Source organism: Rhinichthys klamathensis, unplaced genomic scaffold (assembly GCF_029890125.1).
Source record: "Rhinichthys klamathensis goyatoka isolate OS25496 unplaced genomic scaffold, OSU_Roscu_1.1 h1tg000308l_1, whole genome shotgun sequence".
In the NCBI taxonomy this organism is placed as follows: domain Eukaryota; kingdom Metazoa; phylum Chordata; class Actinopteri; order Cypriniformes; family Leuciscidae; genus Rhinichthys; species Rhinichthys klamathensis.
This window is the reverse complement of record NW_026606826.1, coordinates 1,242,776-1,270,357: the sequence shown is the minus strand read 5'-3', so window position 1 is coordinate 1,270,357 and position 27,582 is coordinate 1,242,776. Positions and strand designations below refer to the sequence as shown.

The following is a 27,582-nucleotide window of genomic DNA, read 5'->3' as shown; positions in this document are numbered from 1 at the left end:
TAACCCTGCATATATTCTCTCAATGGCTAAATGTTTCCCAATCAACCTGAATTCACTATATATCAATCAAAAATGCAGTTCTAACCTGCTTCGAAATCGGAGCACGGTTTCATATCCCAGGCAAGGTTAAAAGTGCAAACACCCTTTCAAAATTACAAGAGCAATATGCTGCTTTAGGCCATTACTAATGCAGTTATGAAACCTTCTCAATTAAGAGCTGTCATTCAGAGTGTGTTATCAGAGTCTGAACAGAAAGTCCCATCATAAGACATCATGTGTCCTGATGATGCACGGTTCCAGATGGGGTTTCTGTCTTATTTCTGTCAGCACACAATCATTTTCTCATTACATAAACAGCAGGGATTTATCTCATGAATTAATATTGGTATAGGTTCACCTGAATATTTAGGTGTCATATTACTGCTTAGGGGGTCTGTGCACCACACACATAAATATTACTGGTGTAAACTATCGGGGCTTAGTGCAATTATCCTTTAGTAGAAAGTTATTATTTGATTTCATCATTGTCTTAATTGAAACAAATATTTCTTTCAACACTGTCTATTTCTCTCAGGATTAATGTCAGCATGAAACGAAATTTGTGACAGTCTTTTCTTCTCTATTGTGACATAACATCTGAAATGCTTCTTGATCAAGAAAGAAGGTGAGGTGGGACTTGATTTTGTCTATCAGGAATTGATTGGATCATTGTGGTTTTCTTTTGATGTGATCTCATGTAAGTTACAGGATGTCCCACCCTCACGCCAGTAAACACTTAATCGGATAAGATGTTGTTACACTAGGTAGGGGAAATTATTTTGAATAAAGATTACATGGGCAGACAAATTTAAATAATAATAATGTACATGGATAAATCATTTATAACAAACACTGCAGTTTTCCATAAAAAAATGTTGATTTTGATTTCATGGTGACTACGATTTAAAGCCATAATTATCTGAACTTCACTGAGCCCAACATGACACACAAACCAGTAAAATGTCAATCACTGTTGCCCTTGTTCAGTTCTTTTGATAATATGTGAAGACAAAGACATTATGGTTGTACGACACTACAATAGGCTTTATGCACAGCTTCAATACTTCCTGAACTTCAGCCAGCCCTTTGTTTCCTGTCTGTCATTATTGGACAAACTGATTAATCCAGGTGTGCCTGATTATTGTTACTGAGGCCAGGCACACCTGGATTAATCAGTTTGTCCAATAATGACAGACAGGAAACAAAGGGCTGGCTGAAGTTCAGGAAGTAGTGAAGCTTTGCATAAAGCCCATTAATATTTGAGTCCTCTGTCTAATCTCCACAGTGACATCAGCCAAAATAGGTCACGTCTGGCTAATAATGATTCTTTTATTGTGGTGTGTGGCACTCAGGGACTAGAATTACATATTGTGCATTTGCCCAAGTACTTCATCGTACCTTATGTGGAGCTGGCTGGACTGTGATACAAGGAAAAAAGTCATGTTTTGTGACTGCATGTGTAAATTCTGTCTGGCTTAGTGGATTAGCTTCCTTGGTTGGTATAGCTGAAAGAGAACAGATTGCAGACTGAGGAGAACAAGGAGCAAACACACACATCTCTCTGACCCTACATTACTTCAGATGTTTTGCTTTACAGACAGAGAGAAAAACACCCCAACTCAAGTTTATGTCTGTGTTTGTTTTAGGGATGAGAGAACAACAGAAGAGAGAGAGAGAGAAAAGGGACAGAGAGAAAGATTTAACCTCAATTATCCTTATGAGCAGAGACATCTTACGAGTGACTGAGTAATGCTCTAACGTCAACTGGATTGGAATAATATCTCCTGGAGCAGACCTCCTAAAACCCCAACAAAAACAGAAAAGACTGCAATCCTACCAACAACTAAGGGCACTCGCTCTTTCTGATTCAGAACGTCCTGCAATATGCAATTTTGTCAAATCAAATGTTCTTTACATTGAGAATGTTCCCTAATACCACCTGAAACTGACTAGCAAGTAGCAAATGGTAGTTCAACTAAAGCCTATTGGCTATTAAAAGGGATTCTCAATATGCCCTGCTCTAATAGAAAATGTCAACACAGGAAAGAGAAATGTGCTCATCAAGCCATTTCATGAGGTCCTTAACACACATCTTAAATCACAGACACATAAGCTGCATCCTTCGAAGGCCGGTGCATCACAGACTGTCCCAAAGGCTCCTTCAAATGTGTCTCGAAATGGGTCCTTCGTTTCCCGGGAAATGAAGGATACAACAGATGCATCCTTCACAGCCTAGCCTACCCCAGAATTCATTGAGCATAATGACAGCATTTTTTTTTAGAGAAATTGCCAGATTACATATATTTAAATGTAAGTATTGGGTTTCAACTTACTTGAATATCTAGTGACACAAAAGTATAACCTCTAACATGCGATTTTATATTGTTTATACTCTTTATTATGTACATAAATGGACCAAGGTGAAGGTACCAAGTTGTAAACTCCGTTTTGTTTTCAGACAGTTTAATATTAAGTCCAGTACACGTGTTACTGTCACTCATCAACGGCAGCTGTCACAGTTGGCGACAAGAGAAAACCTCCGTAGGCTAGATCGTCCCATTTAACAACGCTCGGTCCAACCTTCGCGGCCTCTGAATTGGGACACAGCTATGGTAAAACATGAAATGAATGTAATACAGACTGTACCTAAAAGCTGCTGGCCAGGATATTGTGAAGTTTAATATTATCTTCGGATCCTCAAATATTTTACGCTGGTAAAATAGCAATAAAATAAATAATTTATCACAGCTATTCCTATAATAAAAGTAATTACTTTTTGGGGGAGATTCATCAAGAGTTTACAGTATTTATTTTGTTTAATCACATTACATTGTCATTGTCATGTCGCAATAAGCAAGAATGTTGGAACTATAATTTCCAGAACTACATTTGGCTTGTCTTCTGGGAAGCAAAACCAGCCACTATGAGACAGGCTATCCTTCAGAGCTACTCAAATCAATCCTGACAGTAACCATTTAAATAAAGAATCAAAGAGTAAGATAACCTGACAGTGAGAGGTGACTCTGCATGCTAATCTTACAAACTGGATTCACTTGCTACAAAGGAATCTTTATATTGATATATTTTCAAAAAGGACAGACAATGTAATATTTTTCATAAAAAGAAGTGTAATATTAAACTGACTTGACTGATTGACTGACTATTTTATTGCTATGAAGTTGTGGTCAATCATATCACTTCCTTTTGCCCCCACTTTTACGTCCACTTGACTGGACCACAATAGGGTTTTTCTCTAGCTCAACCTGTTCGACTGTTTCAATAGGCGGCTCCTCCATTTTCTTATGTGACTGTCCCTCGAGGATACGAGAACGGAATGGCTCACGAGCCTGCAGCATCTTTTGCCGATATGCATCCATTGTGTCCTATAACAAGAACTCAAAATGTTTTCAGCACCATAATGTCTTTTAATGACATGACTAAAGTACTAAGGTACAGATACATTAAAAAACATTTGTTTAGTGTGGTGTAAATCTGCATTTATAGTATTAACACACAAACCTGAAAGCCAATGTAAGTCTCCAGCTGTCTTTTCATCATTTCCTTACGTGCAATTTTTTCCTGTTTACGCTGTTCCAGAATATTGTCCCAGATCAGACGGAAACTTTGGAACTTCTCAGAGCGTTCCCTCCTCTGCTCCTCCTCCACCTCTTTATCCTTTAGACGAGGCAGCGGCAAAGACTTCCTTTAAACAAAAAGAGAGTGAAAGAGAACAACGTATACACTAACGTTAAACATTTTGGGGTCAGTGATTTTTTGTTTCAAAATAAATTATACTTTAAAAAAAAAATTTATAAAGTAGACTTTTCAGACTATTCAGCAAGGAGGCATTAAATTAATAAAAAAATACAGTAAAGACTTTAACACGGTTACAAAAAAAATCTATTTAAATTTCTTTTAAACTTTCCATTCCAGAATTCTGGGGAAAAAAATATCACTGTTTACACAAAGATATTAAGCAGCACAACTGTTTTCATAAGAAATGTTTCTTGAGCACCAAATCAGCCTATTAGAATTCGTCTGAAGGATCATGTGACACTAAAAACTGGGGTAATGGCTGCTGAAAATTTTAGCTTTGCCATCACAGGAATAAATGACATTTATAACATTTACATTAATTACATTTATAACAGTTATATTACATTTTAATAGTATTTCACAATATTACTGTTTTCACTGTATTTTCCATCAAATAAATGCAGCCTTGATGAACATTTTCTTTAAACAAATCTTACTGACCTCAAACTTTTAAACGATAATATAATATAATGTATGTATTGTACCTGATAAATGGTGTATAATCGATATAATTTTTGTCAGCGTTCTGTGGGAACTCTCCACTCTGTTGGGACTTAGGTTGTGTCTCTAAAAATCCAAACATTGAAATACACACATGCACATATTATGCCATGTACTAAACCCATATGCAACTATATTAAACACAATCTGAGCGTGTGTATCTTTGTGTGTAACCTGTCTCAGCTGTGACAGGTTCTTTACTCTCTGCATGTTCTTGCAGCTCTTTGAGATAGCGCAGTCGGGTCTGATGAGCCTTCAAAACAAACCAATCATTTACACATGCGGAATTGTTTTGAGCAGACAGAGCTGATTTACTTCTAGTACCTTTTCAGTTATGTAGTACCTTTGCTGCTCTGCCGGGCTCCGCTGCTTCCCAGGCCAGTTTCATGGCTCTGATCTCCTCCAATCTCTCAGTGTCTTTCTTTACTTCTATACTTTCTGCCTCACTGTGGTCACTCACTACACGCAGGATCCAGTGGGGCTTACTCGGATCCAAACTCTGCACACACAAACACATAAGTTGGTACATATACAGTACCATTCAAAAGTTTGGGATCAGTGAGATTAATTTGAATGTTTTTGAAAAAAAGTCTCTTAAACTCAACAAGGCTACATTTATTTGATCAAAATACAGTAAAACTAATATTATATAATATTATTACAAGTAATAATACATGTATATTAAATAACTGTTTTCTATTTTCATATATTTAATAAGTAATTTTTTCCTGTGATGGCAAAGCAGAATTTTCAGCAGCCATTACCTCAGTCTTCAGTAACGTGATCATTCAGAAATCAGTCTAATATGCAGATTTACTGCTCAAGAAATTAATCATTTTACTGCATCCTTGTTGAATAAAAGTTTGAATGGTAGTGTATGCTTACAACTCATCCAATTAAAATGTGCAAATATAAAGTATGTCTCTTTCTTACAAAGATGCACTGTATAAAAGCTTAACCTTAAAAGACCTCAAATGTATCAATTCAAACATGGTATATTACCAAAAAAAAAAAAAAAAAACCTTGTGGGAGAGAAATTTGCACTTCTTTGTAGCACATCGAATAATATTAATGAGACAATCTCTTTCTGCAAGAGAATATGGGGGCGAATGGTTTAAATATATGGTGGGACTTGATACTGACATTGAAATATATATGCACAGGCACACAAACTGTACTGACATGGTCCATAATGGAGCTTGACTTAGATGTTAGTTTGTCTTTGTCCTTTTCACGTTCCTTGGCCTTATGGGTCGATTTGGGAGCAGATTTCTGGCCTTCTTTGTTTTGTTGGTCCGTACCCACGGGCGTGGATGTGCCATCCAAAATATCCCCAAACACTGCCCATGTAAAATAGAGAGATTAAACAGACAAGGTGATACAAAATGTCACAAATACTGAGGTCTGAAATAAAATTGACAAAATTTGTAATTTGTTGATATTTATATAGCTATATGTGCAGAAACAACTATATAAGCAAGCGATTTCCACAACAATTTGTCCAATCTGTCTGTGGCATTTTGAAAACAGTAATTATTCATAAAAATTTGAATTTATTCACACAGAAATAATCCTTTAAAAACCTCTAAATTATAGTGTTTAATACAAAGCCTCTTGAAGCTTTTTTAGAAATGATCCTGCTAGATGGCAGTATTGCTCTATTTAAAAACTGTACTCCAAATGTATTTCGCTTTCTTCTGTTATTCTAGGTGTAAGGGTACATCCTGCTGGACAGTTTACTTTGGGCACCTACAGTATCCATAAGGACACCATCACAGAGCCCTAATTTAACCTGATTTAATTTAATGTCATGCTCTGCTCTCTGACAGCAGTGTTACCATACAACATGTCACTACTGACTGAACTTACTCTCCGAGAGTCATAATAATGTCATCACTAAACCAATAAGTGTCATCACTGAACCAATAAAACAGAAAGTGTGGATTGTCTATTGCTCGTCTAATGCATATTGGTGGTGGTTGAGGAGATTCCCCCTTCTATGTAAAGCGCTTTGAGTACCCAGAAAAGCACTGTATTAATTAATAAATATGTATTATTGTATTTATTTTAATTAATACATTATAATGTAGTATATATATATATATATATATATATATATATATACAAATACATACACACACACACAATATAATTAATTGATTACAGAATATGTGAAAACAATAAAATTCTGCACTGTCTGTGACACTGGGAGCACTGAAAGCAAGCACAGAGGTCATTCCAGCCGGGAACCTAAAGAGCAGCCATACTCTATGTCTTCCATATGAGGCTTAGTTCAGTGCACTGGGCCTGGTTCCTGTGTGCATTTATTGATTGGTGTGTGTGGTAACTGTTCAGGGTGGCTCTGCTCCACTGAGAGCCACTCAATTGGGTTAATTTAATTCTCTTTCCTCCAGAAATACTTCCCAGGGCACCAGAGGGCAAGAGCCAACTTCATTTGACTTCCCATTGACCCATTTACACATGCTTATCTGAAAATGAAATGAGAGGCATGTGTGGAGTGTGACGCACACGCTCCTGAAAGTACAGTGCACGTGCTGATCTACACACACTTACATCACTGATAAAAGCCCAATCAGAGACATTTAACCACAGATTCAGCTAAATTATGGATGCACAAAACAAGGAATACATTTAATATCAAGGGATCAGAAGGACAAAAGAATCTTAATGTTATTATTGGAGCCAGGCAATCATGCAAACTAGTTTATTTCCACTACCTCTTCACAAAACATGCACAGCCAATAGACTCCTCTTTCTACATCTCAATCCTTCCCATTTCCATTTCTATGAGCTTCTTGTTTATTCATTTTTCCTCAGTAAAATCAAGGTTGTTTGCAGCCCATCCATGCGCTGACCAACAGCAAATGACCTTATGTCATCCATCCAAGGGCAGAGCAAATCGCATTTCCCCATTTACCACAAGCAGATGAATTTAGTAGGCTTCCATTATATTTTTCACGGCCAGCTCTCGGTTAATCAAAGCAGCACAGGTGGGACGAGAGTCACCCTATTCAGTACACCTCAGATTGAATGAGAAAACATGAACAGAGATTTAAATCACATACAGCCAGATGAGTTCAGGACCAGGTTTAAAAAAGAAAGAAAGAAAGACTAAAAAAAACAGTGAAAACCTTTTTCATTAAAAATAAAAACAGGAGTTTGCAAAAGACCAACACAAAAGAAATTACATTAAATATGCACTGCAATACTAATTTTTTTTGACAGTTGACGAGTTTTTGTAATTGTATTGTATTTTTCATTTAATTTCTCAAGCCTTGCTTCTACTATTAGAAGACAGCAGCCCGAAGAATTTAGAATCTTGTTTAGCTGATACAAACAACCTCAAACAACATGTGAGATTTGATGGCATGAACCTCACAAACGTCAGCAAGCAGTTGTTTTCTGAAATTAGTGGATCCAGACTGAATCATCAGGGATGAATCAACCAGAAATGGCAAATTTAAGCACATTTCACTGCCAAAGCACACCAACACAGAATACTGTGTTTTTTTTGACAAACAGAGATTAGCTCGAGTTGAATCTTAATGGTAATTTGGTATTATTAGGGCCAGAGCACCGATGGTGTGAGGACCCTATTGGAATTGCTCCGTTTATTTCATGATGCATTTTTATAAAGCGTCACGTTTCTATCATCATTGGCAGATGGTGCAATTTGTTTTGCTGTAATAACTGAAAAAACCAAAAACAAATATATAAAAAATAAATAAATAAATAAATTCTATAAATATAATTTAAGATATTTTATTTCATCAAATGAAGCACAGTATATCTGTCCAATATACTGCATTATTGAGTGAGTCGCGGTTACAAGTCTAAAGGCCGTGACACACCAAGCCGACATCAAAGAACTTGCCGGACGAAAGTCGATTGTGTTTGTCACCTCGTGTCAGCTGCATCTGGGCCAAAAAGCTGTGCTTGAACACACCACAAAGACTACATGCGACTATCAACTAGCATATGCGTTCTGCGTGTAAAAAAATAACTCTACATCAGCAGGTATCAATAATCAATAATAGTCATTCAAAAAGGAAAACCAAAAGTAGGACTGCAGATATACAAACCGTTAACAAAGCAGTGCTTGCTTACCATTTTGAATATTAATCTTGCTGTTCACTTTCTTCAATCCAGGCGGCACATGTTGTTATGAAAATATTTACGTATTGGAATTCTCAGGAGGGGTGACATAAAATTGATATTAGCCTTCAGTCTGTGCCCTCTTAACTTCTTTGCTTGCTCTCATTTGCTCACTTTAGCTTATATTTTCGTGCATTGACTTGTTCTCAAAACTGAACAGACTATCAGAGTGATCTCTCTCACTGACGGCCTCGACGCCAATTCAAACATCTGCCGCCGACGTGTGGAACACATCGCAAAAACTAGCCCGACAGATGCTCACAGACATCCCGACGGCCGTCCGTCGGCTTGGTGTGTCACGGCCCTAACAGCCTGGAAAAAACAGCTGTTTGATAGGGATTGTAGTATCTAGTGTAAGATTGAACATACCTCTCATTTCACTGCACTCTATGTCTCGGAGTTTCTGGATGAAGGAGGAGAGAGATTCATCTATAGGCCAGCTCTCCTGTAACACTTCCGCCTGTATATAATACTTATGAAACTGTAAGACACACACACGGACAAGCGTAAAAAGTAAAGTAGAAAGTAAAAAAGTCAGTGCATAAACAAAAGAACATGCAAAATATAAAATAAATCAGCCATCAACATGCAAACAGACTGACTTCAATATATAAACAAAAAATCATGACCTTTTTCTTAGAACTTTGCAACTAGAAGTTCAGATGCTACCACAAATACACAAAACACACACACACACACACAAGTGACAGCAGAAGCTGTCTGTGGTGACAGGTACCAGTGTGTCTGTAGGGTGCTGGTCACTCCCTTCCTTTCCTCCGCCCCCTCCTGTCACTCTCCCTTCTGCTATAAGGCTGCCCTGATCATGCCTCGCCCCCGCCTGGGCCACAGAACCGCCTGCAACCAATATACACACACACACACACACACAGACAGACACAAATGAACGCCCTATAAATACACTCTGGAGCTGGCAGAGTCAGGCTGTAGCTAAGTAACTGAGACAGTGACTTTATAAAGTGAATATGTGTTAAGACAAAATGTGGAGTGGGTGGACAAGAAGTCTTGGACTAAAGGAAAAGAAAGGAGTATAAACTATACCATTTGTTTGTGTGAGTCTATGGGGATTTCAGTCTGTGTGTGACAGACTGCATCTGTGATTTATTCATGTGTTGAAATATGTGAATGTGTATTAAAGGGTTAGTTCACCCCAAAATGAAAATTCCGTCAGTAATTACTCACCCTCATGTTGTTCCAACCCCGTAAGACTTTCGTTCATCTTCGGAACACAAATTAAGATATTTTTGATAAACTTAAAGATAGAGCCACTGTAGTCACTTGGACTATTTTAACGATGTCTTTAACTTTTCTGGGCCGGTCAGTTTCGATCCCTTAAGAAGCCTATGGAGGAGTGATCCAGCTCTCAGATTTAATCAAAAATATCTTAATTTGTGTTCCGAAGATGAACGAAAGTCTTACGGGGTTGGAACAACATGAGGGTGAGTAATTACTGACAGAATTTTCATTTTGGGGTGAACTAACCCTTTAAGTGTCCAAATATATTTCTTAATTTGATAGATTAATTATAATTCATTTTAAGTTTAAGATAGTTTGTTGTTACCCGTTTTTTTTTTTATAATTAATTACGATTTCTATCTATCTATCTATCTATCTATCTATCTATCTATCTATCTATCTATCTATCTATCTATCTATCTATCTATCTATCTATCTATCTATCTATCTATCTATCTATCTATCTATCTATCTATCTATACGGAGTAATACATGCTGAATATTTTTTTCAATTAGAAATAAAATTTTAATGTTTTAAATTATTTTAAGTTGCAATTATATGTCATAATATTACTGTTTGTACTGTATTTTTTATCAAATAAATGCATAATTGGTGAGCATAAGATCTTACCGACCCCATAAAAATCTTACCGACCCCATAGTGTGTGTGTGTGTGTGTGTGTGTGTGCGCGCGCGCGTGTGTGTGTGTATATATATATATATATATATATATATATATATAGTTTGTGTGTGTGTGATATATATATAGTTTGTGTGTGTGTGATATATATATATATATATATATATAGTTTGTGTGTGTGTGTACAAACCGTTGCTGGCTAAGAAGCAGTAGACTGGGAGGGTGACATGCCCTTTGCCCTGACTGCTGGCGACCTCTTTCTCATGGTCTAGGATATTGAGTTTAATGTTGACGTCTGATTTTGAGGTCTGAAACAGCACAGTAGCACTGTGATCACTGGAGACTTTTATCACATGTCTGGTAGGAAAAACACACAGTTTAGATCAGTCTTGATGCAACATAACTGACTATCCACTTAAAAATCTCAATTTCATTGCAATGCTGTGCAAAGCTAAAACCTAAATGGTAACTTGGAGCTCTGCAGTGCTTACAAAATAACTTGAATATAAAATATGCATATAAGCAGGGGTGCACATAAGTGGTGTGCATGCGCGACCAAAATAAAAAATGAGCTGTGTAAATAAGTTCAGATCACTCATTTGCATACCGACATGGTCGACAGCTATTAATGCACAATCACCATTTTAGATTGAATAACTGTAATACTGTATAAGATTTTCATTTCAACTGAATACATAATAAATCTGCCGGTTTCAGAGCAAAATGCAAAGCTGTGACATTCACTGACGTGCTTCACTCAGCAGTGCTAAAACAGGTAGTGCATATAAAAGCGTGCTGATTTTAGGTTTGAAAAACTCTTTAAAAATAAAAGTGTAAAAAAGAAAAAAAAATGTTTCTATAAAGTGTACTATAACATAATTGTATTTGATTTAATCAATTTAAAAAATATATTTTAAAACATAATAGTATTATCACACTTTACAAAATAAAGTGCAATAATGCTATTATTAATTATTTTATTTTTTATAGTTATATTAATGGGTCACACTATGTGCAGTATGAGCACCAAACTGAATCTCCAGGTGCTCTCATGAGAACCAGACTGAAAAACTTATGTACACCCCTGCATATAAACTATTACATAGTACGCTTGATGCATGTGCTAACCTGCAGATGATGTTCTTTTGATTAGGAATGTAGTAACCTTTCAACTCTTTTACTGAAAAGATATTGCTTGGGGTTTCTCTGACTAGTTGTGGTAGGGGTTCTCGGGAGCCAATCAGACGCATTCGCCACTGTCCTCCAATCACAGGCGTGTCTCCAGTATGTGCCTCAGCTACAAACGTATAACCACCCTACAGAGTGTAAAACAGAAGAAATAATATAAAAAAATACAATGTATACATGTAAAAAAAAAATATGGAGAGGGGTTGTCTTACTGACAAAGACAAACCTTGTTTGGTGTGTATATGTATGGCTCCACCCTGTTAAAGACTCTGGGTATCTCTTCTAAGGTGTCATTATTAATGGCATGCACAATACATACAGGAAGAGGGGAGAAGATCTTAGGAACAAGCAGCATGTTCTTAGGAACATGAAATGCCTCCCTGGAAATGAGAATTGACATGAAAAAAAAAAAGTTCATTAAACAAATACACAAGGAAACATTGAGCTCAATGTATGCATTTCTTAATAAAAGTCTTTTTTAGTAAATTATTGCTTTGCTTTATATGTAAAATGACTATTCCTGACCTGAAGATCAGAATCCAGGAGTTCGCTGCCTCTGGTATGGGCACTGAATAGTCAGTGAACGTTATTCTGTTGTACTCGTCCTCTCTACAGGGGTACAGCTCTGCTATTCCTTCACCATTAGCAACCATGTGTCTACCAGAAATGCACACTTAGTACTGGATAAAGATTCAAGCAGACAAAAACCGACCTATGACACCCAGATTGTCAGAGTCAGCTAGGTTAGGCTACAAGCACTGGGAGAAGATAGCACCCACCCACTGAGCCCAGACACATGCCACATTCAACCCTCCAGGCCAGAGGTCACTCTCTACAGACCCTCCCCGCAACTAAAGCTAGGCGAACAGACAGTAAACAGCAGATGGTACCACCGAGGGACACGACGGAGGAGAGAAATTATTCTTTAAAATGAATAATTCACCTCAGTAAAGATACGGCATGTTTCTCCACATCTGATTCCACAGGAGCCCACATCTCTTGCAGAGTCTTAGCGACGCTCAAATTTTCCTTGGTTCCTAAGAACACACAAACAAACAGGAGCACACGATAAACACAGATAAATGAACCCAACAAATCTCAGTCCCTATGCTTCTATAATGCCAATCATTTTACCAGCCAGGTCTGGCTTTGTTCATTCATTGAAATATTCTTCTCTCCTTTCTTCAGGAAACATAAAATTATATTTATTATATCTGCCCATCTCTTGTTAAAGGAGAGCTTGAAGGGAAAAAAATGCCCCTAAAATGAAATTAATTTCATACTGGCAGATCTGAGACAAACCGTTCTGAGGCTCATTTGTGAATAAAAAGTCATAAACTCTTTCAGAATGATAAAGATAATAACATTCATTAAAAAAATGTGGAACCAATTCAATTTTACATTTAATACCTAAATTTAACACTGCTAAAATTAGTGTGTTCTATTTCCAATCTGTTATTTTAGTATTAATAACAGTAAACTATTATAATATTTTGAAATATTTTGAAATTAGCTTTCATTTTTATATTTTTCAGTTTTCATTTTAATTTTAGTTTGTTTTAGTAATTCTTTTTAGAAATAATGATTTTTATTTTATTAATTTGTATTTGCTTTAGTTTTAGTAATTTTAGTACTCCAACTTAAACTTATTTTATTTCAGTTTGTTGCCCCAAGGCAACATTTCTTATTTTCGTTGACATTTTTTAAGTTTAAGTTTTTCCATCTAATATTATATTTGATTTTATTTCAGCTTTAAATAATTAATGAACTAAATATTGAGAAGAAAGATATGAACTGTATCTTTCTTTCCTGCACGACCAGCTCATAATATTAAAAATGTGGATTTATGGTTTAGTGGCAAATCTTTTAAAGACGATTGAATAGGGTCCTGTTCATCTGTGTGTGACTGCTGAATCCACACTGTAATTTTCACATAATAAATGGGATTTTTGAGGTAACTAAAGCTTGATGAGCAATAGTAGGATCTTTGGAGACTGCTTGCCTGTTTTAACTCAAAGTTGGTTGAGCTTCCCCGATGCTATTACTTCTTGAAATATAAATTGACATTATCTTGCTCAGTCGGATTCTGCTACATCCTTTATCCTTTTTATTCTTCCTCTCACTTTCCCTTCATCCTTTCCAATACTGCTGCACCTTTCTTTCTCACTTTCTCTCAGCCACTCTCCCTGTCACTCATGCTGTCAGGCTGGGAATGGAGTGATGCTTGGAGGTATGGAGCCAGATGGAGAGAGAGATGGAGAAGTGTGTTATTCTCTCTTCTGTCATACTAGCTTAGAATGACTGGCAGCTTCATTGATAAGTATGAGCTCCAGGGCCTTGCAGCTCTCTCTCTCTCACACAAACATAAAAACCCACAGAACAGATGTCAGGCATAACTGACCACAAGAAGAGAATGGGTACAAATCAGATCGCAGACAATTGGCATAAATTCCTGAATCCACAGTCTCTTCTCTTCTTTTTATACTAGGTATCATTAGATCCATTTCAGGTGAAGCTGGACTATACCTGGTCTTGCTGCAGTGAGGATCTCTCTGACAAGGTATCGCTTCCAACCTGCCTGCAGGACTGTGGCTGCCTGCATTTCCTTGTCTGTGGCCTGCCTGCCGTTCCAGCGCTCTGGAGTGTCATCTATTACAGGGCGAAGATACATGTGTACATAAAGTCATGCTATGATAGGTGTTATATGATCAAACCCAAAGAGAGACTCTGTCAGCCCCACATTTCAAAGACTCACCTGATCGTGCATCCATGGCTTTATCATTGCTGCCATGTGGCGATGGGTCTCCGGTCAGAGTCTGTACAGCAAACAGCTCCTCAGAGGTCAGTTTCCGCCCCAGAGCAGAGCAGAACATATGATACACAGCCTCATTGAACACCTGTACAAGACAGAAACAATATACATTCAAAAATATATATAAAAGCAATATACAATCTACTGACCTCTATTTTATCTATTAGTGTGTGCGTGTGTTTGTCTGCAAATTTAACCAGAGTAATTTATCACATTTGCCACTTTTACATTTATTAATGTGGGTTGTGTTCTATCGTCACTTTCTGAAGTAGAGAGCAATGCACTAATCTGTTTAGTGAAACAAACCAAAAAACTAAAAGCAAAGGCATAACAAAACATTACCTTTAATTGTAAAAATGAATAGTTAAAATTTAATTAAAGAGGAATAAAAGATGTGGAGAAAATGCATTTTGAATTAAACTATAAATACAAAAGATTAGCAATGACATTTTAACGGCTGCTCGCTGATACAGTGGCGTGAACATTGCTGATGAGTCATAAAGAGCTCACATTCTGAAAGACAGTCATTATTTTAATGAATAAAATATGTGCTATGTCAGTTGATGTAGTTGGCTGTTAAAATACAAAAGGAAATACAAAATAGTTTTGTATAGTAGTGTGCATGGTCCCAGGGGGCCGCCCCAAAGCACCGACTCTATATATAACCCACCCTTTGTTGCTGTATGCCTACACCATGGGTCTTCTCAAGTTCTTTAGTGGTTGATGGTAGTTCTTCTGGATCTGAAAAGCAGCTGATCACTCGACCCAGAGCTCTCACGATCATTACAGCCTGCTCACAGAACCTCAAACTCTCCTAGACAAAGGCAAAAAAGAAACAGGAGGCATAAGAACTGACAATTTTGTTTTTGCACACATCCAAATATTTTTGCTGTTACAGGTTATTATATAAAGCCAATGACAGTCACTGTTGCTACAGTATGTATAGAACAGGTGGTACTGATATGTCAGAACTAATCAACTAATAGACTAGTCAGTGCAACCTCAGCGTGTATTTGTGTGTGTGTTAATGTGGACATGCCTTGTCAAGGTGTGGCATAACAGTCTCCTCATCACCAAACACAAAAGGAGACATGCTGCAGAGATGTAGGTGGATGGCAAATGAAGCGCTTGTGTGCAAATGAAGAACATGACGCCTGGTGAGAACAAACAGTGATGAATAGAACTGTTTAGAAAGAGAAATTCTATCATTGCTCTTTAGTGCTACATTGTAAAATAAGTTGTTCCACTTTCAGGTTTAGTTAGTCTATTCTAATAAACCACTGGGTCTAGTTTGTTGAATATTTTGATTTCCATGAGAACTATTTTTGTATTCATCCCTTCACACTTATCGCCAGGAGCACTATTGCTGATGCAAAAGGAACCATATATCTAGCATGTGATCATCATATGAGTAAAGGCCTGTTCACACCAAGAATGATAGCTATATTATATATATATATATATATATATATATATATATATATATATATATATATATATATATATATATATATATATATATATATATATATATATATATACTATATTAGTGTCCACACCAGTGGACAATATCATTCTGTTTATTCTAACCACATGCTTGTCTGTCACTTTAAATGCTCAAGATGGATTCTGATTGGCTGTCAATGTTTTTATCCTTCATCAGCTGGATAAAATCGTTCTGAAAGTGATTTCAATGATATTGTTTCTCTGTGCCATTAACGTTATAGCTGTGGTGTGAACTCTGCTATTCTTTAATATTGAGAACGATTTTTAGAACTATATCTTTATATTTATAGTTATCGTCATTGGTGTGTATGGGCCTTAAGAATAAAGCATATTTGGTTCACTGAGACTGAGCTAGAAAAGAAGTCGCTTCCAGCCACTGACCAAGAGACAGCTTTGTTTTCAGGTTTGGATTTGGCAGAACACTCCTAATTCACATCTTCGAAATAGAAGACTGATTTGCAAGATCATGACCTACACAAGTGATGATACAGGGATTTTGTGCATGTACAGCAGAATGCAGTCAGCAAAATCTGCTTTGCCAATAAACGTTATTATTACAATTTCAACTGAAGTTGCTCTTACGCCTTTTTTATGCACCCTCATAAACCCCCACAGAATCTGGCCGGCTCTGCATTAACCTATTAGCTTTACATAATTTGCAGATGAAAATCTAAGGAAATCATGATATCTCATCACAGAGGAGTTTAAGTATTAAGTGGCAATAGAGGAAGACAGAGAATGAAATAAAGAGAGAAAAACAGTATATGAGAAGTACAGAAAGGCTTTTCATAAAATCTTATTAATCTTATTTTTCCTTTTTCCTGAATGCATGAACGTCAAAAATCAGATGTGCCTACACTTGCAGTGTGACCTCTGAATGTAGGCTCTCAGCTTTTAGGCCACTATGCTGCTAGAAATAGCAGACTGGGTCATATCTCTCTCTCTTTCTGTATCTTCTTAACCCATCTTCTTATCTCTCTCCTCTGTTCTCCGCTATTACAGAACTGATATCACAGCTTGGACCACTACTGAAAACACTTCCAACACATTTGTACACATAGTATACATACATACATATACATATACACATACATATATATATATATATATATACACACACACACAGTGCTTAGCATAAGTGAACACACCCATGCTAAAGTTGACTAAAAAGAGGAATAAAAAAAATCATCTTTTGGAAATTGATCTTAATGCCTGAATTAAAAAAATGCAACCTTTAAGAATTTTCTTTATAATGTTTCATAAATAAATAAACGTTCTTCCATAAAATACAGAGTGCCTAAGTCAGGACACCCCTATGTTAAATTCCCATAGAGGCAGGCAGATATTTATTTTTAAAGGCCAGTTATTTCATGGATCCAGGATACTATGCATCCTGATAAAGTTCATCATCACATACCCTTCACCATACCTAGATATTGGCATGGGGTACTTTCCATAAGATCATCTCTCAATGCAAATCAAAGGGTTAGGCTAACTGAAATAAAACCATGGCAATATCTAGGTATGGTGAAGTGTATGTGATGATGTGGAGCTATTTTAATTCCAAAGGCCAAGAGAACTTTATCAGGATGCATAGTATCCTGGATCCATGAAATAACTGGCCTTTAAAAATAAAAATCTGCCTGCCTCTATGGGAATTTAACATAGGGGTGTGCTGACTTATGCACCCTGTATTTTAAGGAAGAACATTGATTTATTTACAATACATTATTCATTCACAAAGAAAATTGGTGTCCTTAAAGGTTGGATTTTTCCTCATTTTTTTAATTAAAGGTGCATTGCGCAACTTTTCATGTTAAAAATACCTGTTTTTCTATCCTATACATCCTTAAAGAACTGCCTGATGGGCTGAATGAGCCCTTCTCTGCGCACTGAGATTGCCTCTATAATCCTGTACAGTAAAATATATAAGAGGGATTCGGGCTCGAATTTGAGACTGGGCGTGACGTCATGCGCGTTCACGCTCCCCTGGCTATGTCTGGCAGGTTTGTGTATTCGCTGGCGCCGCCATTCTCCGCATCAGCGAAGACAACTCGTGCGTCAAAGGTAGAAGATGGATTCAAAGAGACCGGCTTGTAGTCCATTCCAAACCCCAACGCAAACTCCACGTAAAGTAGTAAAGAAAAGAAAAATGTTGTCTAGTGCCACCAAAAGGTACAAATTGGAGTCAGACAGGCGTCGGAGTAAGACGAGAGTCAACCTCGGGAAGGCATTCAACAAATGGAGAGATCTCCGGTCTGCTCTCAAACGGGATCCTCAGTTGGCTTTTTTTCTTGATAAAACGGTAAGATATAGCCCAGTCTCTAATGTCTGATACGGCCAATCTATGACAACAAATGACGATGCGTAAAATGTGTAGCAGCTAATGCTTTAGCGTAAGCTAGATACATGTACAATCAGATTTGGTTTTACTACTATTGTCAGTGAACAGGTTCATAAACTAGGAATTGTCTTCGGAAGAATAGTACAACATAAAACATATCCCATAAAAGATGCTAAAGTTACCTATGTTTTTGTGTATGACCTATTGGTAGCCTTGTGTACTTTGCTAACATGATAAGGTGCTCATGTCCTTAACCAACAAGGAAGAACGCCGTTGCATTGGCTATATTTTCTTTTTCGTAAAAAATAGTAAATTGTTCCCGGGATTGTGAATTCGGCGGATAAGCCTGTTTGGCTTTTACAGTAACGTCATAGTGCCATTTGATTGTTTATTACCGTGAGACATTTGAGTGTACTTTGTTGACCAACTGTGTATGGTATGATTATTATTTTGAGCTTTTACAAAGTAATAACTTATATTGTTCATGAACGTGTTTCCATAATAATACACTCATAAGTGGATACAGTAAACACATAAAACAGTTCAACATACATGGAGATAGATGGAAACAAAAACCGAACTTTTCTACTACCCCCGTTTTCCCCTCACATATAAGTGTGTAATTTACTCAAATGCCTTTCCTTTCATATATTTAAAATGATAAAATGATAAAAGATTTATAACTTTATTACCTCTGAAGACATTATGACTGTCAACAAAAGATTTGTGCGGCTGATGCTCTTTCGGTTATGAACAGCTCGTGCAAGCGTGCGTGTGCGTGTGATCCATGAGCGTGCACATCTCTGGATGCAGTTTCGCTTGTCGCCAGAGGGGGCATAGTTCTGCAAAAACTCAGAAACCTGCGTTATGCACCTTTAAGGCATTAAGATCAATTTCCAAAAGAGGATTTTTTATTCCTCTTTTTAGTCAACTTTAGCATGGTTGTGTTCACATATGCTAAGCACTGTATATATATGATGTTGGGTTCCATGTTTTATGGGGATTTTCCATAGATATGATTTTTATACTGTACAAACCCCTGCACCTAAACCTACCCATCACAGAAAACTTTTCTGCATTTTTATATTTTCAAAAAACATTTTAAATTTCCCCACAAGGTCAAAGATTTTGGGTATTGCTAATCTTTTGGGGACATTTTGCCTTTTGGAGTAGACTTACACTACTGTTCAAAAGTTTGGGGTCATTATGATTTTGTTTTAAAGAATTTAATACTTTTATTCAGTAAGGAGGCATTAATTTGATCAAAAGTGACAGTAAAGATATATACAATTATTTATACTGTTATTTATAATGTTTCCATTTCAAATAAAAGCTGTTCTTTTGAAGTTTCTATTTCTATTCTATTCTGTAGACTAGAGTCATTCAGCAATGGTGGTGATATAGTTACCCAGGAGGAAGCGAGAGTAAGACAGCTTTACTAGCAGTGGTTTGGATCTGCACCACGGGGAGTTGAGAGACAATGCTCTTCCACGAGAAAGGCTTAGCTGTTAAAGAACCAGGCCTGGTTGATGACTCCTTTTCTGAGCACACAATAGACACACACATTAGATTGGATCCTTGTTGTTGTGAAAAGACAAACTGAGTGTGTACAGTATGTCTATGTGTCCTTACTCTCTTCCAGACTCTCTCCCCAGTGTACTAAAGCTGAGAACCCAATGACAATTTCTGTGGGTAACAGGTTATCAACAAACAGGAAGTGAGTACCTCTTCCATCTGCAGACTGAGACAAGGAAAAACAATGGACAGAATGGGTCAGCATCAGCACATATTATTGTGTTTCAGCTTTGTATTTATTTCAGGAGACAATAGAATACACACACACCATTACATAAATTCACACTCACAGTAATTACCAAATATTAAATCAAACCACATGTTCTCATGGGATAAGGTTTAAAAAAAAAAGTCCAGCTCTCCAGTATTACAGCACAACAGAGAGAGAAGAGCAAAATCAGCATGGTTATCGAAAACCACCCATTGTGTGTGTGTGTGTGTGTGAGTGAGAGTGTGAGTGTGTGAGAGAGAGAGAGAGAGAGAGAGAGAGAGAGAGAGAGAGAGAGAGAGAGAGAGAGAGAGAGAGAGAGAGAGAGAGAGAGAGAGAGAGAGAGAGAGAGAGAGAGAGAGAGAGAGAGAGAGAGAGAGAGAGAGAGAGAGAGAGAGTGTGTGTGTGTGTGTGTGTGTGTGTGTACCTTTGTGTAAGCAATTCCAGTGGAATCAGGTTGTCTAGCAGGAGCGGCCACGGAGTGGGTGGAGGCCACAGCGTTGGACAATGCAGCAGCAGACAGTCGAGAGGAGACAGAGTTCTAACAGAGAATTGAGTCACTTTCATGTTCTTTCCTAACACAACACATCCCTCCCACCACAGATACCATAATTATACCAAGCTCCATTACAAATGTCACAACAACAGGTTTAGTTCAATCTTGTATTAGGTGTTTTTATGATAATGCATTCTGAATGTCATCGATACAGTCAGCAAGGGGCCCCAGCCCACCTGTAGGGGAAAACAAATTCCAGTTACTATAGCCACGCACTCATTCCTATCGGAAAATTAAGAATTTAACAGAGAAATATATTTAGATGTATTTTTAGAATTTAATTATTAAATAAAATGTTTGTTTAAAGTGTCACTTTTTTAGCCAGTGCACTGAACAAAAAAAGCTAAGAATAAGTATGGTTAACCTTAAATCTTGCCCCCAGTATATGTTTATGTTGCTGACTGTATCAATCCTCAAGAGATTTACATATCCATATAACAGTCAAAAGTGACAGTGAAGACATTTATAATTACAAAAGATTTCTATTTCTAATGTTCTCTTTAACTTTGTATTCATTGAAGAATCCTGGAAAAAAAAACAATGTCACGGTTTCCACAAAAATATTAAGCAGCACAAACTGTTTCAACATTGACAATAATAGATAGATAATAAGAAATGTGTCTTGAGCACCAAATTAGCATATTATATTGATTTATGAAGGATCATGTGACACTGAAGACTAGGAATCATCACAGGAATACATTTTATATATTAATAGATTTAAAAAAAAAAAGGTTACTTTGAATTGTAATAATACTTCACAATATCACTGTATTTTTAGTGTAAACTAGTCAGTATATTAATATTCAGGCACATTTAATATAGTCTTTTCCTTCAAAACCCAACCTTAAAGTGTGATGTCCTGCATTGATGAACATATTTGTTTGGCTTGTGGAAAATCAGCAACGTCCTACAAAACATATGATTATTAGCATATTTCAGCCTGCAGCTTAATAGGAACTTAAGAACGAGGAGTTAATGTGACAAAATAGCAAAGGATTAGCATAATATGGCTTAGGCTTTTTCTGAAGATGATAGACCCTTACTGGAAGCATTTGGTGAAGTTGTGCAGGTCCACCCAGGTCTCCAGCAGAAGGGGTTTGTCTGACGCTAATGCATCGTGGGACTGAAGCAACGCAGCACTGGATTCCTTGGCTGTCTGCACCCTCTCCTTATCTTTTCCATCTGTCTCTTTGTCGGGGCCTGAAGTTGACTCTACTACTTCCGTATCTTGGAGATTGAAAAAAAGATGTTATACAACAGTCTATTACAAACCAAGTAAGCAATGAAATGCTGGCAGGAATACACAAACACATGACCTTGCCTTTTTCAATTCTGAAATAGTAACGCTGTATTACACATGATATGCAATAACAAAGGCCTGGAATGAATTGTAATTTCCGGCGCAGATGTTTGAAATGAGATTCTCTGAATAAATATAGAGAGGTACTATGTTAGCATGGCTACAATATCCATACAATAAAAGCTATTTTGTTTGCTTAACTTTTTACAAACCTTTTCAAACATCTATGGAAATAAATCAAGAGAAATCTGTAAAAAAAAATCTTATTGACAATCTTAATCATTTAACATTGTACAGTTAGCATTACACAGGACCTAATAATGGGACTTCAAGTTGAGATGAAATGGAAGTAGTGACAAATTTTTTCTTCAGTATTGTGACGAACATCCGACTTAAACGGACTATAATAAAGAAAAAAAATCATCCATCGGTTGATGATTGGATAGAGGCAGATCTGAATGTGAGCTTAGTACAGCTTACCGATGATTTTAAGTAAGAGGTGGGTTTTTGCTGATATTTTGATTGTCGTAAAGTCACCAGAGATAAGTTAAAGTCACGACCATTCGATTAAAAATGACAAGGTCAAAAAGAAAAAAAAAGAAACGGAAACATGGAGAAACCGTTTACAATAAGATCAATTACAACCATTTAGAAAATAGATAGGGTGAATTTCCATTTCATGATGACAGAAAGGATGTTAAACAACAATCGAGCAACTACTCTTAAAAGAAAGAAAAAAACATTTTAAAAACAGACTAAGCTATTTCTTTTTTAGGATATATCAGTTTTCTTGGAAAGATTGACTTTCTAGGCTGACAGGGACTTCTGTGCAGGGAACAGTTGAACTACTGTTACGCTACAGAAAAATGAGGTTAAGTTAGCAGTAACTCTCCATTGTAAATGTGAGTCATCCTATAGTCAATGTAACGATTCTAGCTCAAATAAAGGGAATATAATTTACTAACTGATCATGAATATGATCATGAATCGCATACATAGATTAAATTACCCGTAAAGGGGATACGTTGCCAATGTATCTGTATGGACAACTAAATACAACGGATTATAATCAATTATCCATACAGGTAGGCAAAAATAGAACAATTGTATATATCAATAAATCAATCACAACGAATTATAATTAAATATTAATATATCAATTGTCTGATGATTTCCATTACACGAGAGTAGATGTTAAAACTTCAAAAACTACAAAATAAAGCAACAAACAATGAAATAGAATGAGAATAAGAGAGGGGTAGAAAGAGGGAGAGAATGATCAACAGTTATGGCAAAATCACAGACAAAAGGAACCTTGAGAGAGAGACAACAAGAATCAAATCGCCCTATAGGCGGGGGCAAACAAATCTTAAACGCCTTGAAAGCTCGATAAAACGAATACTTGCATATATAGCTCTCTTGTGTTGCTGAGTAAAGAAGGCGTGTGTATGTCGGCCCTTCGGACCTTCACGCATTCTATCGGTTCTTCCGGAGCGAGCGTCGTCACAGGAAGTTTAAATGTCCATTGAAAGTAAAGTTTGCTAGATAATTCAGGCTAAGTTCATTTCACTCGCAAGTAGAAATGAGCAAAGGAGAATGCGAAAAGGGAAAACAAAAACTGAAGAAGACAAACAAAAGAAAAACAGACCTGAAGAAGTCTGAATTGTAACTGAAGAAATAACTGAAGACTGAAGAATAACTGAAGACCAAAAAAGAAGAGAGACCAAAAAAAAAAAGGAGAGCGAGGAAACTGCTGGTCCTGACTTTAAAGGGGGTCCGGGTTCACACCTTCCGGGGTGAACTGACCAATCGACTTGGTGAGCGGGAAGAGTCTTTCTTTGTCCTGTCAAGACGGCTCATCTGCATAGTTTATGATGGTGTTAAAAGTTGTCCTTTCTACTCCAGAAATGTTATACATATAATCATACATTTTACTGTATGCTTATATATCTTAATGCATAATTACAAGCACCTATAGTTCATTTAATACTACGATAAAATCATAGATACCCCAATATGACATGGGCAAACATAAAAACATATCAAATATATCTTAGTAATGTCTTTATATGAGGAAGTTAATGAAAAGTCCATGTACGTGTGTGTGTGTGCGTCTCGGAGGGAGCTTTGCTTCGGCCACCTGGAATTCCTTTCTTGCCGGGGAGGGGGTGTTGAGCGATACGAATCTTTTTGAGGCTCACGCGTTCGAGTTTATGGCTGTTTGTTTTCTCTCGCGTATGCCACAAAAGTGTCAATGGGAGAAATTAGGCGCCGGCTCTCTGGAGAGGATCGCAGAGTCATAAATGGTGTCAGAAAACAATCTAATCCCAGACATGTTGGCACCGTGCCGGTAATTTAGATTGCGAGAGTCCTGATTTACATTCACGAGTTCAGAGTGTAAAAGCTTTCTGAAGCTCAAAATTGAGTAAGTCATTGTGATTCCGTCCAGACACTACATCAATAATTTTATCGCTTAAAACTCATCTTTGATCACCAAAATGACATTTAAATGTTTTTTCCTGTGAACATTTCTTCAAGCCCTAAAATATCTTGAATGTAACTCTACACCCTTGCTTCATAGTATACATGGATTCATGAATATGCATATTGTTAGTCCCCGCCTCCACTTACTCACACCAGTTCCGAGATCCACCCGCTATATTGCTAAATGAACGACTGCTGATTTTAAACCACGTTTTTGAGACTGTCTTTGGTTCACAGCAGTTTTAAGGAGAAAATACTCAGCAATAGTGTTGACATGAATTTGCACATGCTTTGTCTTATAGCATATTCAAAACACCACATAGACATATAAACTTGATTTTCACCACAGGGGGTCTTTAAAAAAAGACTTTTCATGAGGATACCATGATTATCTCAGTGGTACCAATCAGTAGAGCTCATTAAACCAATCAGTTGCACCATATTGAATTTATAAATGCTTTCATTGGTGTCACTCAATTCATTATGACAATTAAGTGAAATACTGTTATATATTGCAGCTTTAACTCATTACACTCAGTGTGGTGTTCTAACATATTAAACCATATAATGAATATAGACGCCGTAGCAAAGCCATTCACTCCATTTACTTATCCACAGGTGTTACTAAGCAACACACTGGGCTCTCAGGGAAAGCACATAATTGGCCTGTCGTGATGAGGGGCGAGTGCACGATCATGATCACAGAGATATAGATGATGCCATGCGTCTGTGTGTGTGTGCATCTGTGTTTGTGCTGATGAAAAGAAGACGGATTGGATGGAAGAAGAGTGGGATAAACGAGAAAGTGCAATTGTGAAGGCAGTCAGCTATCATATCATTACAGCAGCTATTAGCCTCAATGCTCTGATGGCTAAACAATGACTGGAGGGATATAAGTGAGGCGAATTATCGTCTGCCTTTTCAAATTCATTCTTTCACTTCACTTTCATTTCTATTGCACATTGTTACAGAAGCACTCAATTGAAAATGAGTAATGCTTTCCCAATCTTCCAAGTGAAAAAAGCTTATAAATGATGGCATGGTTTATGTGAATAAATATATTTAGCTCAAGATCAGCTTTCAACTTCAAAATTTAAATTTGTGTAACTGCTAACTGAAATATGTAACACATACTCAAATAACTGGCTAATATGAGCTTAAAATACAATTCTTTACATGATACCTTACAGAGTGAGTGACAGTGTGGACTGTGCAGTGGAATTGCTCATGGAAACACGTCTTACCGTTGGCGATGCTGTCGTCCTTTTTCTTGTCCTCTGCTGTTACCTGGGGGAAAATGGGGGGATTAAAACGTGTACATAGTGAGCTGGGAGAGACATGGCAGAGGAAAGCAGTGGAGACAGAGAACGTCCACATTCATCCAGTCAGCATGCGCTGAGCCCGTTTGGCTTCCAGAACATGATGAGAAATCCTCTAATCTGACATCTGGACTCGCACCAGAGAGGGCTTTCTCCTTCAATTAATTGCTCACAGGAGAGCAAATGCCATAAACATTAAGGGCACTTGGATGGTGACAGGATTAGAAGACACGGGTTTGATTAGCATGACAGCCTTTACCCGCTAATTAAGACACCGTTTTGTAAAACTATTCAAATGTAACTTTTTTTACCCTTTAAGTAACAGTGTGGTGCCATGGAAACAATCCAGCTGAAGGCCTCAGAAACTTCTCCAATGTGCTTTTTTCCATGATTGAGCCCCAACCTCGTGTCACTTAGAAAGCCTTTTAAAGCCGGAGGAGTCGTCCGACTGTGCAATTTAAATGTGGAGGACAATTAGGAGCTCTCTCTATGCCACATCTAATGAAAGACATCACCAGTGATTCAGAGATAGACTGTGACTCACCAAGCATCTGAGGAAGAGAAGAGAAGAGAAGAGAAGAGAAGAGAAGAGAAGAGAAGAGAAGAGAAGAGAAGAGAAGAGAAGAGAAGAGAAGAGAAGAGAAGAGAAGAGAAGAGAAGAGAAGAGAAGAGAAGAGAAGAGAAGAGAAGAGAAGAGAAGAGAAGAGAAGAGAAGAGAAGAGAAGAGAAGAGAAGAGAAATCTAGCTATATAAAGAGTGATTGTTTTATACATGGCAGTAAACACCTCAGGGTGCATTCCACACATTACTGTGGTAAAACTGCTCCTGTTTATACCCAATTCAGCTTACAACATTATCAAAAACTCAATAATAGGTCTAAATCATATGAGGTGACCTCACCACTCATTTCTCATGGCATGATCCAATAGCTACTGTAAATGTACACTATGTACCTTTTAATTATTTGAAAACAAAAATACTAGACCCTTCTGGTCTAGTGTCCTGGGCACGTGCCTGGTAGGCCTGTGCGTTAATCAGACCCTGGTCAAAGTAGCTTGAAGCCACAACAAATGAACCTTTAATCAAATTTGCTGTTCATTGGTTCACAAAACAATTATGTTGATAATAACACAGCCAATCTATAAACCAGTTGCTGCTTTGGTCTATTTGCCAATAAATAGCCAAGCCAAGTTGTAATTGTTTACACAGTTTTATCTCATCTGATTATGAATACCAATCATTGTGACTAAGGTAAATGTTGCTTTTGTAACATTATTTTAAAACAATTTTCAACAAGTCAAAACAACAGCGGCATATAAGCTGCTTACCTGCTCATAAGAGATTTTATTCAGATATCCGACTTTCGTTATTGGGGGAGTTCTGATGTTACTAGTGTCATTGGCACTGATAAGGCAAACACCTGTAACCATGGGCACCATCAGATTCATTTGCGCAAAATAGCAGAGCTGAAGCACAAAACAATGTTCCTCCGCTAGTATAGTTGTAGTTTTACGCATCAGCCGCTATGAGGCTAAAAGTTACATAGTGTAGCTTTAAAGGGATAGTTCACCCAAAAATGTAAACTATGTCATCATTTACTGACTCTCATGTTTTCCTTCTTCTGTGGAACGTAGAAGAAGATATTTTGAGAAATGTCTCAGTGTTTTTTTGTTATGTGATTTTGTCATTTTTATAAGCTCTTGTTTTTTATATTTCTATTTAGCTTTAATTTATCTTTATTTCAGTTTTAGTCATTTTAGTTCTTCAACTAACTAACATTTCAAGCAACGTTTCTAATTTTCATTTAGGTTTTTTATTTCAATTAAGTTCTTTATTACAATTACATAAATTAAATAAAAAA

At 37.0% G+C, this 27,582-nt stretch overlaps 1 protein-coding gene across 1 annotated transcript in view; it reads right to left on the bottom strand.

The window, feature by feature from the left end:
* Positions 1 to 2,831: 2,831 nt before the first annotated feature.
* adgb (androglobin) overlaps positions 2,832 to 27,582 on the bottom strand; it is a 50,631-nt gene continuing 25,880 nt past the window's right edge. The window contains exons 13-35 of the mRNA XM_056270769.1: positions 25,647 to 25,689; positions 21,662 to 21,845; positions 21,462 to 21,525; positions 20,487 to 20,600; positions 19,909 to 20,017; positions 19,685 to 19,817; positions 15,466 to 15,580; positions 15,097 to 15,240; positions 14,370 to 14,511; positions 14,141 to 14,263; positions 12,558 to 12,651; positions 12,140 to 12,271; positions 11,841 to 11,994; positions 11,555 to 11,742; positions 10,617 to 10,783; positions 9,269 to 9,387; positions 8,902 to 9,013; positions 5,539 to 5,696; positions 4,700 to 4,855; positions 4,531 to 4,609; positions 4,341 to 4,422; positions 3,559 to 3,742; positions 2,832 to 3,422 (exon numbers count right to left, since the gene is read on the bottom strand). Of these exons, the coding sequence (XP_056126744.1) occupies positions 3,234 to 3,422; positions 3,559 to 3,742; positions 4,341 to 4,422; positions 4,531 to 4,609; positions 4,700 to 4,855; positions 5,539 to 5,696; positions 8,902 to 9,013; positions 9,269 to 9,387; positions 10,617 to 10,783; positions 11,555 to 11,742; positions 11,841 to 11,994; positions 12,140 to 12,271; positions 12,558 to 12,651; positions 14,141 to 14,263; positions 14,370 to 14,511; positions 15,097 to 15,240; positions 15,466 to 15,580; positions 19,685 to 19,817; positions 19,909 to 20,017; positions 20,487 to 20,600; positions 21,462 to 21,525; positions 21,662 to 21,845; positions 25,647 to 25,689 (2,985 nt within the window). The 3' untranslated portion in view covers positions 2,832 to 3,233. The remainder of the gene's footprint in view (positions 3,423 to 3,558; positions 3,743 to 4,340; positions 4,423 to 4,530; positions 4,610 to 4,699; positions 4,856 to 5,538; positions 5,697 to 8,901; positions 9,014 to 9,268; positions 9,388 to 10,616; positions 10,784 to 11,554; positions 11,743 to 11,840; positions 11,995 to 12,139; positions 12,272 to 12,557; positions 12,652 to 14,140; positions 14,264 to 14,369; positions 14,512 to 15,096; positions 15,241 to 15,465; positions 15,581 to 19,684; positions 19,818 to 19,908; positions 20,018 to 20,486; positions 20,601 to 21,461; positions 21,526 to 21,661; positions 21,846 to 25,646; positions 25,690 to 27,582) is intronic.